The sequence below is a fragment of the Miniopterus schreibersii genome (genome assembly GCF_964146895.1).
Source record: "Miniopterus schreibersii genome assembly, chromosome: 3".
NCBI classification, from domain to species: domain Eukaryota; kingdom Metazoa; phylum Chordata; class Mammalia; order Chiroptera; family Miniopteridae; genus Miniopterus; species Miniopterus schreibersii.
Window position 1 is genome coordinate 54271649 of NC_138103.1, and position 15436 is coordinate 54287084.

Below are 15436 nucleotides of genomic sequence, written 5' to 3' on the forward strand. Positions count from 1 at the left end.
TCTGGAGGGCATTTTAGTGAGCTGTATCAAAAAACTTAAAAACATTTATGCCCCTTTATCCAGCAATTCCATTTCCAGGAATCAATCATAAAGAATTAATCAGAACTGGTGACAAAGTTTTATATGTAAGGATGTTCATCAAAGCATTATTTGTGAAAGAAAAAAAAAAGGAAATAAATGTCCCACACTATGGAATTAGACAAATTAATAATGAGATAGCCATCCAATTGATTGGCTAATGTGGAGTTATTAAAAGGTTGATTTAAAAAAATATTAAATGACAAATAATTGTGATTTATAGTTAGGGGGAAACTGCAGGTTAGTAATTAATGACACCGAAATTGGCCCAGCTTTCAGAGTGAAGTGTGTATCATCTCTTTCACACCTCACACGGGTCTGTGAGGTAAGCAGTCATGCACTTCTTTTGCGGATAGTGAATTAATAAGAAGAGAACAAAGTTGAGAGGCAGACACTGAACCTGGGATTGTCCCCTTTCAAACTTCAAGCTCCTGACAACTGCACATCCACCTTCCAAAGGGAGAGCAGTTCAGGGGGATGTTAACAGGTGTGAGTGAAAAACCTAAGATTGTTCGTTATCCATTATGTGCAATCTTTTTTCATGGTTCAGCTTTGCAGGGTCTCTGATATACTAATGTATCTTGTTTGTTTCCAAGGGAGGGATCTAATATGCTGATTCCCCAAACCTGTAGGATGAGAGAGCCCCTATTTCCCAGAGAATGAACAGTTATTGGAAGGTGGATACAATTGAGAAGTATTGAGCCATACCACTATGCATATAGCATTAAAAATGTATGTATAAAATCAAACATTGAAAGGATTTATACTAGAGAGTTTATAGTTTTTATCTTTGAATGGTAGGATTGCAAACAATTTTAACTTTTATTTTTATAGTTCTCTATGTTTTCCAAATTTCTTATAACAAAACAATTTTATTTTATTAAGAGAAAAACTTTTTAAAAGGAAAAAGAAACCCATTTTTTATTGCTCTTTTGTTCACATGGATTACTCTATCATCTCCATACAGACAATTTCTAGGTCTACATTCTAGCTCTGAGCACTTGCCTGTACCCCAGCATTACATGTCCAGGTGCCCACTTTTCTTGAATGGCCCACTGTATTATTAGAAACCCAATATGATGCCCTCCACCGATCCTTTCTTCCACTCTTTCCCTGTCTTCCATGCATGGTGTCTTTTCTCTTAGGAGAGTCTTCAACGCTTCGAGGGCAGAGCCTTGAGTGTATGGTTTCCATGTGGAGCTGCTTCTTTGCCTGTTCCCAGAGTGTCACCCTTTTCAGCTGATTCTTCCTTTTAGAACCATCCTATCTCTCCAACCCATTTTACTATTATTTAGCATTTTTAAGATACTCTTTTCATTTGATAAGTCTCCTGCTCAAGAACCTATAGTAGCTTCTGTTTCACCCACACTATTCCTGGCTTATTTCCTGGAGCACACAACAGTTTTCTCTGCTCCAGCTGTCAGTCTCCTTGCTTGTCTTTGAGACCCAGTTATTTCATACCTTTAACTTTTATTGGCTAGTTATTATCAGATCCAGGCCTTTTATTTGTGTAGTTTTTCCTTCCAGAATGCCTTGTCTCTCCTTTGCCATTCTAAGTTCTCCATGCAAGGTACAGTATGAGGCCCCCTACACTGAGTACAATACTTTCTGACAATTATTGTCTAACAGGTCTATTTAGAAAGACACGATCCATGTGATTTATTATTCAACATGTTCAGAGCAGTGGTATAGTCCAAGGAACCCAGGACAGCAATAAAAGTAATTTCAGAATAAAAAAACATAAATTCTGACTCGCATTTGTCAGACATTGCTTTGGGGGTTCCTAAGCCATCATTATATGACCTTAAAAATCTCCACCTTCCCATCCATCTCTCTTGGATGTTTTAGTGTACCTTTTAGTCCCAAATTATTCTTCAAAACTCCATTTCTCACCTTAGCAACTAAAATGAATTGTTCAGGAAAATGCATGGGTCAGATGAAAACAAACCAAAAATATATTCGGCTTTTTTTTTAAAGGGAGAGGCTTAGCGGAGAGGTAGCTGAATTACTTAATGTTATGGAGAGCCTTAGTAACTTATTCACCCATTTGCTCATTTATTCATACCTGTGCATTGTTTTAGAAAGGATTTCAGTCAGCTTTTAACAGTATTAAATATATTAAGATAATGAACTAACAGTAAGCAAGAAGGGAGAAACAGAGCAAGGAGGAAGATATGAAATTATGATTTAAAATAAGAGTCACAAGTGCAAACCCAGCTGTGTGGGCCATAAATTTGTCTATAGGATTAGTAGAGAAAACTATGAAGTATAAAATTGGTAAAAATAGAATTTTCATGTTCTCCTAGAACCCCTGGAACAGAGTTTAAAAGACTTTGCTTTAGGGAAAGTAAATGTATTTTCAAAGCAATAAGTAAAATGTACTGTATTCATTATCCCTAGCAATGGTACAGGCTAACAATGTGAGCTGATTTAGAAAGGGTAATCAGTTTCATAATAGAATAAACTAAGGCATGTAGAGACTATACTAACCTCAAGGTTAATCTATGACACCATACTGTGCCTTCATGTAAATGTTTAAGTCAGCATATTATCTCAGTCAATTATACTATGATGCATTATAATGCTTTTTTATTATTTTCCAAACTTTCATCTTCTTGCATATTTTAAAATATTTCCAAATATTTTTCAGGTCTCCCTTAGCTAAGTAGGTCAGAACTGCACACTGAATCCAATGAGCATAATCAGTGTGAGTAAACAGTCTATTCATTTTACACTGCTCATTTTCTTTTATGATGACATAATGTTTTGATTCGTGGCCAGTGCATTCTGAGCTGTAGATATTTATTTCTACTATGCTTTTGTTTCTATTATGCTTTTACTACATGTAATCCTGTTTTAGATTTATATACTTTTTCCCTTCTTTAAGTATATTACGCTACCTTTGACTTCATTGTATAGTAGGCTATGTGGGTCTTCTCTTTTATTCAGCTCACCAAGTTGTATTTACTTACTCTTTCAATGAACATGTGTAAATTTTTTCTCCAGGTAAGGCACTATGGTAGGTAGTAATGGAAAGAGAAAAGAAAAGAAATGTTCTTTCCCTCAAACAGTTACCTATTGGTGAGAAATAGTCTTAGTGCCTCCTTAACGTGCAGTCCCGTTGCCCACGCCCTCTACCTTGAGACACACTCTCCTGAAGTATTCTCCCAAGTTTCCTCTTCCTCTTCTGTTTCTGTTTCTCTGTCTTTGCAGGTTCATCTGCTTTGACCTGGCCATTAAATATTAAACATCTTTAGAGCTCTATCAAATAATTTTTTCCAGGCGAAGTCACACATGCCTACGGCTTCATGTACTTCCTATGTGCACCCAAATTCATAGCTCCAATTGTGACCTCTCCGAGGACTACAGACCCATGTACCCACGGGTGCCAATCATATCTGAGTGCTTGACTTTTTCACCTGGAGGTTATGAAGACGCCTCAAACTCAACACGGCCCAACTAAACTTAGGACCTTCCCCTCTAATCGGATCCTTTCCTGTTATTCCCTCTATTGGCTGATGGTGCCTCCATGCAATTGTAGAGGCCAGAGAGACCTAAAAGGCCGCCTAAACACCTCCCACTTTCTGTCCTACTATATACAATCCATTTTTAAGTCTCATTGGATTTAACCCCTAATATCTGCTATCTATAGCACCACCTGTGCCTTAGTCTAAACCATCAACTCTTCTCCTGACTATTGCAATGACCCCCTAGTTTTCTTTCCATATGTATGTGGTCTTCCACTTGCAATATCCTCCAAAGCTGAGATTTCTCAAGCCCAAATCTAATTTCAAAACTAGATTTTATAATTTCACACATATGGCTTAAAAACCTTCCATGAATTTTCCTTTTCTTTAAATATATAAAAAAAAATTTAGCCTGGCCTATAAGACCTACATAGATATACATTGCTCACCTCTGCAACCTCTTCTGATACTATACTACCTGAGATTCTGCTTTCCACACATTAGCCTTTTTACATTTTTTTGCCATTCCATGCTCTTTTCTGCCACAGGATCTTTGCACATGCTTTTCTCATTCTCTGAAATGTCTTCTTTCTCCTTCACCTAGTTGATACCAACTTATCTTCCTATCTCAGCTCCAATGTGACTTCTGTAGGAAAACCTTTCATCAACCCCAAAGATAGTTCACCCCTTCTTAGAAGATAGTTCACATCTTCTAATAACATCTTTTGCTTTTCCTGAGCTGAGTTTTCAGAGTTGTAACTTTACGTATATTTGTATGATCATTTAAACTGTATATGTATTCTTCTCTAAAGTCCATAAAAACAGGGACTGATTTTTGCTTACTGTTGTGTCTTTATGGCCTAGCACATAGAAATTGGCCAATAAATATCAGTTGAGTGAATAAGTGAAGGAACAAATGTGTTCAAAGTAGTATTGTATTAGATATGATCACGTTCAGTGGCCCATTTGGCTCTTTTCAAACATTTGTTCTGCGTGGTGAAGCTCAGCCATGGGAGGCATGGTCTTATGAGGAGGTGGCTTCCAGTGTCCTGAAGAGAGCACATCTGGGGAAAAGAATGAAAGAAGAGCTTTGTGCGCCCAGCTGCTGCTGCCAGCCGTTCCCTGGGACTGAGGGCAGAGCTCAGAGAGCTTGTGCTCTGAGGAGGTGCCGAGCTTTGACCTGGAGCCACAGGCAGGGGAGAAGTGATGAGAGCTTTTAACACCAAACCTCTTACACGGCTATTCCTGAGTGTGGGTGGACCAGCAACTGGGCCTTTGAAATGATTTTCAGAGAGAGTCACTTGCCTATGGAGCAGTTATTAAAAGAAGTAAAAATGTCAAATGAACTAGGTACTTAATGCACCTAGATATCTTAAGGTTTATATCTCTTCGTAGCTTTCCCTTTTTCTATTATGGTTATTATGCAAATAAGAACATAACAATGGAACCAGCAATGAGATAATAAAAAACTATAGATTTTCACATTGGACAGACGTGATTTGTAGACACATAGCTTTGTGGTCTTGGTGAGTTAACCTGTGTGAGCTTTAGTTTTTCTGTGCTATATCAAACTGTTTATATTTTGGTGAGGAAGTTGAGACATAAATACAGTACAATCTTATTGAAAACGGCATGCAATATCATTATCTACTTTTTCCATCTTGAAACATCTATTTCCTTAGCTTCTGAGATAGTCTCATGGCTGAGTCAAGAGGATTTAGTGAGCTAATGCCCCTATGTGGCACTCGTCACATAGGTACTTACTAAACAATCAATCAATACTTTTGTGTTAGTAAAGAGCTGTATGTTTCAGAAAGTTGCAGATTTTATCAATTATCTTAAACATGTTTAAAGGACACACTACAAGTGTGATAAAGTATAAAGAATATTGAACTGCTTTCTTCACTGAGTCTCTGCACTTATCCGAAGTATGATGCCAGGGGAGAACTTTCTTGATCTCCCTGTAACAGGATATCAATTACCTGGGGTATCGGGACCAATAATAGTTAAAGGCTCCAGACAGATAGCTTCTGCTCCTCAAACAGAGTGGCTGAGTGATTCAGTAGTGTCCAGGGTCTCAGGTACTAGATTAGCATTCAGAGTCCAAAACTGATGGCTGAAATGTAATATTATTTTAAAATTAAAATGAAATTTTTAGAAATGGGATATGCTAACTTATATAACATTAAAGTATGGAGCTAAGGCTATGACTTTAGGTACAAATATCTTTGGGTGATTTTGGGGAAGTGGGAAAAGGGTTAATTTGCTAACATCAGGAAATAACATAGGTCCTCTTAAGTTTGAATGCCTACCCTCTAAGTTGTACACAGATAGTGTAGATACAAGCAACTCCGAGAAAATGAGACTCTTTAAGAATGTCAATCTACCTTATCAAGCAAAGTTATTTAAAATCAAGTCAAATCTTCTGTATAAACATTGAGGTGCACCCTGTCTAATTTCTGTTTATTGGGTCATCTTTAATTACAAAGCTCAGAGAGACTTGGCTATACCCATTTTAGAGATTAAATATGTGCAAACATTTCCAATGCTATCACTGCATATAATTTACACAATCTTGGTAAAAGGGATAAAGAAAATACTTTGGGATTCCCCCCCCTCCCCAACTTTTTTCTCAGGTACTAAAGTTATTTTCTTGAAGAAAGGTGACAGATTTGCTTTAAAGATTTGTCTTTACTTAATATCCTAGAAAGATTTTGAAGAATCAGTTTTAAAAAGCCAAGAGTAGTATAGTAAGTCAGGGGCTTCTCCTTCACTTTCATTTCCCCACTTTAGGGCTTTTACTCTTAGTTTCTCTTTAGTTATACCCTTGCCTTTGTTCTCTGAATCATGTAACTTATGGTCTCTGGTATAAATTTGGCCCAGTAATCCTTGACAGGAACCATCTGGTCAAAATCAGTCCCTAGATACCTTGAATAACATGTCTCCAATTTGGGAATAAGCCTTGAGACCACAAACTTGATTTTGGGTCAAAAACATGGTATCCTCAATCAGAAGATGAAATAGAGCCAAACGTCCTCAATGCTGGAAAATACATCTTACCCATCAAATAACAACCAGGTTGAATGGACAGAAACCTGGAGCATGGGTTTTAAAGTCAGACAGACCTGGGTTCAAAGTCCAGCAGCCACATTTATTAACTAAATGAACTTGGACTAGTTTCTCAAAAATCCTGAAACAAGGATTAAGTGAGATGAATACTAAGTGTCTCCACTCATGTCTTATTTTGGATTTCCCCAAGAAGCAGACCCTGAAACAAGATTCAAGTGAAAATAATTTATCTTCTAAGTGGAGAAAACACAGGTGTGGGAGTGAGACAAAGGAAAAGAGCAAAGAAAGATTAGACTAATCAAGCCAACTACCAAGAAGCAACCAGAATATAAACCTTCTGGGGAAATTCTTGAAACCAGTGGGAAATTCACGACTCAGAGTTATCCCACCAAAGGAGCAGGGATGCTGAAATATTTATACAGCAATTTTCATAAGCTATTGATTTAGAGCTGCACTGGGGTGTTCATTCGCTGGTACTTCCAGCCTGTTTTCCTGGAAGGTAGAGAAATACAGTTTCTTACAGTCAGAAGTCAGGCCAGTGTCAACTGAGTGGTAGTAAGGGCAAGAGGATGTGGGCAAATTGACAACATCTGCTCTGGTCTCCCCCTTGCTCCATGGAAATCCACCCATTCCCCATGTTGAGTTCTCTCAGTCCTTACATTGATTCTCCTAGGTGATGGCTCGTAAAAATTTCTTTTTTAAAAAAAAATGTTTCTTATGGTAGAGGTAGTGGGACAAGCTATAGTATCCTTTGCTGCAATTATTTCGGAGTTTGCAGGTGATATTCATATTACATTCTTCCATCTCTTATTTCAACTCCCCCTCACCATTTGCTGATTTGTGTTGTTGCCCAGTGGAGTCACTGAGACCTTCATCCTCGAGGGGTTGAACCCCTGGCTCTCATTCACCTATCAGAATGTGGCTACTCCATCATCTGTTCATGGTGATTACCAGTCATGAACGCAAAAGGGAGGATCCCTTGAATTACAGACATGCTCCTTCTGATTCGCCTTATGGTAGCTTGTAATGATAATTAGGGTCAATCACCCTCGCCAGTATAATAACTCCTTTCTTTGCCCGATAGCTGGCATGGAAACCAAAAATGACTAGATGACAACTACAACTTAATTTAATGGAATCCTTAATGGTCCCCTGGTAGAGGCCCACCACAGAAACCAGGACCTCCACTCCTGCAATGCCTACTATGCTTACGGGGATGGAAAACACACATTCCCCAAGTGGGCCATCAGGAGCACTGGTGAGAGTGGCCCCTTCTGTTTTCTCCTGTTCACTCCCAGATCCATGTAGTTTATCTGTTGGGGACATAGTATCACATAATGGCTGATGGTTCCAAGTAAATATCAAATCCTGCAGGAGAGTGCCCTAATACCACAGGATGCCATCCCTATGCTGTGCGTTTCAGAGGCCATTCCGGTGTTCTATTAGTCTGGCAGCTTCTGCATGATATATACATGGTAGGATCAGGGAATCCCATGGTCATGTGGCTGAGCAGTAAGGCTGCTCATCTTGCAGTGGGAACTCAGGCTAGTGTGTACTAATAGAACTAAGATTTCTTAAAACTTTCTATTGCAGTATGAATACATATTTTTAATTTGCAGAAATTACAAGTGAAGTGCTTGATGAATTATTATAAAGTAACACACCTGAATACAGCTAAGATTTTGCATGATGCTTCTATAAAAGTAATTTGTTAGTTTCACAAACCAATAGTGATTGAATCTCATTATTGTATCACTATTTACTACCTAGATTTGAAAAATTCTTTAGGCCAATTCATTCCCCAGAAATGTAGTACTTATTAGTGTATAAGCCTAATATAATCTAGCCATAAATTCATCCTGTCTCCCAACACAAGATTTATATGTTCCAGTGGATTTATACATTTTTGTTCTCTTCTTTTTATTATAGTGGAATTCAGCATGTACACATTTGATACATATGTATAAATATATATAAAATTTCTCTTTCTGTCATTTTTTGTGAGGCTAATCTCGCTTTCACAGCTCCACCAGCTCAAAGGATGAGGGAACATATGCTTCTCCATATGCCCAACACAGGCTCCTCAATGCATTTATTACTCGGAGCTTGGAGATTGAGGAATCTTTGTACTATTTTATTTTCTCTCATAGTGAGTCATTCTACTGTACATTTCAAAATCTGCGATAAGTTGAAATATCCCAGAATTGAGGTACATTTCAACAAACAGCTTCCCATCTGGCAAATGAGAAGTTTTATTTATAACCAGGTATTAAAATACAGTGGTATGAAATTACACTCAAATGATTTTGTTTTATTACATGTCTAAAGGGCTGAACAAAAACACTAATCTCCTCCAATCTATTCCCCACACAACAGTCAGACCAGGAAACTCATCTGCCTTAAACTCTTCAACGAGCCCCAAATCCCCACAAATGAGGCCTTCTATGATCTGGCTCCAATCTCCTTCAGACTGTCTCTCAAAGATCCCCTTCCGTTTCTACACTCCATCAAACTAGATCTATCAGTTTATTTTATTCTTTATTTTTTTAAAAATATATCTTTATTGATTTCAGAGAGAGGAAGGGAGAGGGAGAGAGAGAGAGAGAAACATCAATGATGAGAGAGTCATTTATCAGCTGCCTAGCCCTCAACCCTGGCATGTGCCCTGACCGGGAATCAAACCGCGATCGCCTGGATCCCAGGTCGAGCTCAACTGCTGAGCCATGCCCGGCCGGGCTATCAGTTTATTAAATGTATCCTTAAATCAGCAATCAACTCAAGTAAAATCTATAGGAAATGTTCAAAAACTAAGTCAATTTTAATACACCACTTACAACCAACTAGCAGCTTTTCATCTGCTGAACCCCTAGAATCTGGAAGCAAGTTTCCAGAAGTTAGAACTCAGGTTTAGGAGAGAAATAAGGACAATGATTGTGAGGATTGTTTCAGTATTTCAGTCTGAAGGGCTGTCCTAGTGGATTCTTCCCTTGGTACCATATTTGGAACTACTGCAAGAGGCAGACCTATTTGGGAACACCCCAGGGCATTCAGAACTTCTGAACTGGCGGACTTGATTGCTCTGCATTAGAATTAAGTAAAATAGCTCTCCTGGATTCTCTCTTCCCCACACACCCAAGTCAGGAGTTTCCCTAGCTAACACAGCCCACCAATTGCCCAAGAAGTTTCTCTGTTTCTAGTCACGTTGATCAGAGTCTCACATGGAAAGTCTGAGTTGGCCCAAAGTTCAGGTGCAGGCTGAAGGATTTTGCACATCATAAGGTTGTGAGATGATCCAAATGCCAAGCCAAGCCAAGCCAAAGAGTAGGTGCATTGAAACTTCTTCATTTCATATCTTTGGATGCTCTCACTTTTGCTTAAAACAGCCTTTTGGCAAAGCATCAAAAAAAAAAAAAAAAGTTTGCCTACCCATTTATAAGCCTATGTATGATTTAATCAGATGACATTTATAGAGCCCTTAAATGTGCTTAGTTCACTGGTATGAAATTGGAGGTATAAAACAAATTCTTGTGTCCTCCTGAGGCTTGAATCTGGTAGAGAGGTAAAGTTTTAACTAATGAAATAATGAAGTGCTAAAATGTGTATACTTGTCATAAGTGCTTTAATTCAGAGTGAGATAGACCACTGTGGAGAGAAATGTTTAGTGAAGACTTTACAGAGAAAGTGATATTTTTACTTCAGATTGAAAGATGGGTAGGATTAAGATAAGTAAAGGATTATTGCAGGTGTGGCAGCCAAGGTGGACCTGAGTGGACACAAATGCACAGAGAGGCAGGAAAGGTCGTCTATCCTTTATGACCTTGCACCAGAAAGCACTTGCTTACCACAGTGTTTCTCAAACCCTAGCGTATGTCAGAACCTCCTGCAGAGGGCTTGCGAAAGCACACATTTCTGGGGCCCACCTCCAGAATTCTGATGGGATGAAGCCTGGGAATTTGCATTTTTACAATTTCATAGGTGATGCTGATGCGGCTGGTCCGGCGCCTGGCCTTTGAAAACCACTGGTCTAGACTATGTTGATAACTGGATGGTTCTCCACTCTGTAAATTTCATCTGGAAATGATCCCGCAAATCATTTCTCTCTGCGATGCCCTTTGTTCTGCTCTTTATTGCTCTGAAGTTAAGGGCCCCTCATTCACACGCTTGCATTGCTCCTCACACCTTTTCTTCCCCGCGCCGCCCTAGTCCCACAGTCCTTTGGCCGCAACCAGATTGAGTTTGATCATTTCCTGCCTTTTTGCTGTTGTGGTTGTAAACTGATTTTAGATGTCGTGACCTTTAGCCAATCTAAACGTTAAGATTTTAGAAGGAAAACATGAACTATGTTATCAGTTTGCAGTTTCTACTTTTCTTTCTTATCTCCTGCTGATTCATTAGTAAATGAAAGTGGTGATATGGGGGACCTGACTTTGATTTTCTATTCAACACTGATGATAATTTCCCAAACAGAAGCGTATTTGCCTTGGAATTATTTCTCTTTGATGAAATGATTACCCAAGTAGGTAGCAGTGTGATTGTTAGAGTGGTTCTGATAATTGGATGTTGATTTAAGGCTTTACATATTAAATAATTAGATTACGGTTGACCCTTGACAGAAGCTCTCAATTCCTTTAGTTTTATCAGCAATCATAGTACATGACAAATTACTAAGTAACCAAAACCCACTGGAACTTCTTGCCATGAAAGAAGTTAATAGCACATAGTAGGCACTCATATAGTTGGAGAATTAACAAATAAATGCATTCCAAATAAATTCATAAATGATTTTTATTTGCTCCACGAAACTAAAACAGGCATAGTTCTGTGAAATATAGGCACGGTGATTTTGTATCAGTTTTAAATTTGGCAGGCTACCAAATGTTAATTTGCTTTTAGCTAGTTGAGATTAAATGTAATTCCTTCCCTGAGCAACCCTAAAGTAAGCAAGCATGAAAGCATTTTCCAAGTAATCTTGGAGGAATTGACATTTAAGGGAGTTAGCATTACATCTGTACTTTAAGGCTATTAATTTCATAGATAAATTAACTTCATTACTCTGTCTTTATCTTGCATTTTGAAAGGACTCCATCAGCTGGACGACTGACAACCGAGGGTCAATTGAAACTGCTGTTAGCCCAGCCGGGTTGTAATTGGAACCTGCTTCTGGGAACCCTGTTGCATCAGGATGGTTTTTTACTGAGAATCTTGCTGAAGAGCTCAAGTGAGTATTTGTAATTATGAGAACGTCCTCAAAAAGCCCAGTCATTGTTTGAGTTGAATGAAAATGCCTTTCCTACTCGAATGTTGGCAGAGGGATGTAAACCAATTGCACTGCGTCAACAGTCAGTGGGGTTAGCAGCAGGCAAAATACTGAATTACTTTATAAACCCATTGGAAAGATTTTTTTTCTGGGACTCTGAATGAGAGAAAACAATATTTTTATATAATGCTGTTCTGTCATAACTACCATTATATAGAAGTATATAAATGTATCAACATCTGGGGTTTAAAGTGCCTAAGAAAATGATAGAAACACAGTTATATGTTCAAAACAGAAGCCTCAACTAGACCTAAGAGAGAGACAAGCAGAGAGAGAGAGAGATTACATTAGAACCACATTAGAAATTTCAGTGGATCTTGAAGAGCGTTTACATAACTTATAAGCAAGCAAGCTGTGGCTTACAGCCATATCCACTGGGACATGGAGACGTAATCAAGAGAATAGTATGAATGGAAATTGAGGAGTAACAGAAGACCATATTTCTCTTAATTACACTTTTTTCTCTGTACATTACTATTTTAGAAAATGGTTAGTAATATATGGCCACCTAACATTACATCCCACTGCTCTTCTGCTACACCTGTGAAAAGTTTTCTACCCATTTTCACATACCCCTACACATTTCTCCTCCTATTCTGTACCACACACGAAGCCAGATTAAATTTATCAATCACCAATGAAAATTGTTTTTCCCCCAAATCAAAATTGTTTTTTCTCTAGTTCCCCATCCCATAACCTTCAGGACCAAATCCACGTCCTTCAGCCATTCAGATGTTATCCCTCCCTAGTTTTCTAACTTTGTTTCCCACTATTCCCTTGCATGCACTCACACACACACACACACACACACACACACACACACACACACACACAGATGCACACTTCAGCCATTGTCCCCAAAGCCCCGGGCACATGCTCCCTGTGAGACTTGGCTCACCCAATTTTCCTACTTGAAAGACCCACCACAGACAACTTGGTTTCCACCAGTCCACCAGCTGATGTTCCAGATTTTTGAAGCTCCAGTTCACGCTGATCTCTGCCTTGCACTTCACAGGATCCATTATCTTGGCTCCTCATTCACTCTTAGCACTCTGCCTTATATTGTTATTATATTTGCATATGAATGAGGCAATGTCACCAGGCCCTTCCAGCCTGTCGGTACAGAAATGAGCTCTATAGCATTCCCCTGTCCAAATCACTGCAGGCGTTTCGGGGAACTTTTGGTTTCTCAGATCTGTTCAGGACCAGTTCCCCGTGTTTGTTTCTCCCACCCACCTTGATGTTTGCTTCCCAAAGCCCCTTACGGGGGTGCCTCACTGCTGAACCCTTGTGAGAATATTGCTTCTCCCTAGGTGCTCTCAAAGCCATAAAACATGTGGTGTCAGAGTCACCACAGCTCCTCAAACCTCACTGTGTTTCATGCAGAAGTTTGGAAACAACCCCTCTCCTAAATCCTGAATCTAACCTTACTCCCTTAGACCCAAGCCTTATGTCTCACAAAGTTCACTTGGAAGCAATTTCTTTAGTTCCAGGCCGTGACTCCACTGTCCTAAAGGGAAAACGGTTGCTAGGGACACTGCTTCCTCAAGCAACCAACATTTATTGTTGACTTGTTTAAGTGTCAGGCACTGAGCTAAGCACTTACATTTGTTATCTAATTTGATTCTTATAACCTCATAAAGCATTTACTATTGTTAAAAATAACTGTATTAGAGATGAAGATAATGTTACTTGCCCAGAGACACACAAAGCTGATAGATAAATGGTGGCTAGACCTGGATTTTGAACCTAACCAGAGCTTTCTGCCCCCTGCCCTTCCTATATAAATACTTACACACATCAAATCCTGGAGTGGACTGGGAGTATCAGGAAGAACTGTAACCTGCCCACTCTCAGATTGGATCAACCAGGACACCCTGGTGCATGTGTATTTTACCGGTCTTTCCAGCTAGGTAGTCAGGGCTGGTCATAGATTTTTATATTCTTCCTCAGACTAGCACAGTGCTTTTTATAGGAAAAGTCCAGTAATTGGCCAGTCAGTGATCAGTTAGGATATAAAATATGAAACAAGGTGGCTATGTGACATGAATAGTGTCTGACACAGCTGGAGAGTTACTGTAATAGAATCACTGAAACTCTCGGGCATGGTCCCAGAAGAAAAGTGGCCTCCTATCGATCAGCCTGGAAAATCAATGGAGATCAAACCTTTTGACTATACTCATATAGCCATGAAGTACAGGAAGAACGATTGTCGTTACGAATATTTAACCACGTTTTCTTACAAATAAATCCCACATTTACTTATCAAAAGTATTAGATCCACCTTCTAGTGCATATGAGAGACTTCAGTTGTCAGGGGTTCCATATTATGTCACCCTCGGTTTGGTTCTTATGGGGAACACAAGTGTATTTACCCAATCTGCTCAAATACCCATACAACGGCTATTAGGTGTTTGATCAGGGTTATTGTCTTGTATCGAATTTATTAGCTACTTTAAGTACTATGAGGATGAAGTGACAGAATTTACTAATCAATTGATTGACTGAGTTATTAAGCTCTAGCGGAAGCCTTGTCACTTTAAGTTAGAAACAATATACTCATGGAATCTTATTAACTAGGCTAAGATGGAAATTAGTATGTAATAAAAATAAGTTTGTGGTATTTTCACAGAGATTTCCTTTTCATTTGTTTAGAAGTCTTGGAGTATTTCAGAACACCATTTGGTAATTTAAAAGTTTGATCATAGTTTTAGGAAAGCAAAATTTTAGAGTAAAATATGCTGAATTAGGTGTTTCAAACAACCTAATTATCAGCTTTCTTTTTTGGGGGAGTTTTTCTTTATAAATAGTGTCTTTTCAGTCCAATTGATATTATTTAACTTTGTGTTAAATTGGCTCGTGAATAAGAATAAGATATTTTAGGTAGATCTTTTTATTACACATATTTTAAAACAAGGCTCTCTTCATTCAATTAGCAGTTATTAAGTTCTGGTAGGTACAAAGTTTTTCTGATAGACAACCATACACTATAAAGATGAAAACATATGGGGTTTATCTTATAGTTAGGGTGATGTCTGTAGCTTTTGGTTTGGCTCAATGAAAGTGATTTGTCAGAATTTCTATTTATTTTAAAAGAACCAACAGAACATATATGGAAAGATTATCTTGTATTGTGAGGTGCAACTTTACTGAGGATCAGAAAATAGCCAAATTAAATAAATGAATTATAAAATTTTAACTTATAATATATGCTTCATAGGCTGCAGCTCCTAGGAAGTAGAATCATATTTCTGCTGTGGATAATAATTCCTCATGTAAGAGTATATAGTATTTTGAGGGAACACTTACACTGCTAAAACTTGATAAAAATAAACTGATTTCACGTGGTAGGTGGTTTATTACATTCTTTGGGTATAGTTCAGTTGGCATGAGAAGGCAAATGTTGGTTTTATTTTTAAATTAGGCCACCTTAAATTTAAAGAAAAAACCTCTTAACGACAAATATTTATAGAAGACTTTAAAACTGTAAGATACTATTTCAGAT

At 38.4% G+C, this 15436-nt stretch overlaps 1 protein-coding gene across 1 annotated transcript in view; it reads left to right on the top strand.

Moving 5' to 3' along the window:
• KIAA0825 overlaps positions 1-15436 on the top strand; it is a 330258-nt gene that overhangs the window by 122566 nt on the left and 192256 nt on the right. Inside the window, exon 13 of the mRNA XM_081133727.1 lies at positions 11693-11832. Coding sequence (XP_080989853.1) covers positions 11693-11832 — 140 coding nt within the window. The remainder of the gene's footprint in view (positions 1-11692; positions 11833-15436) is intronic.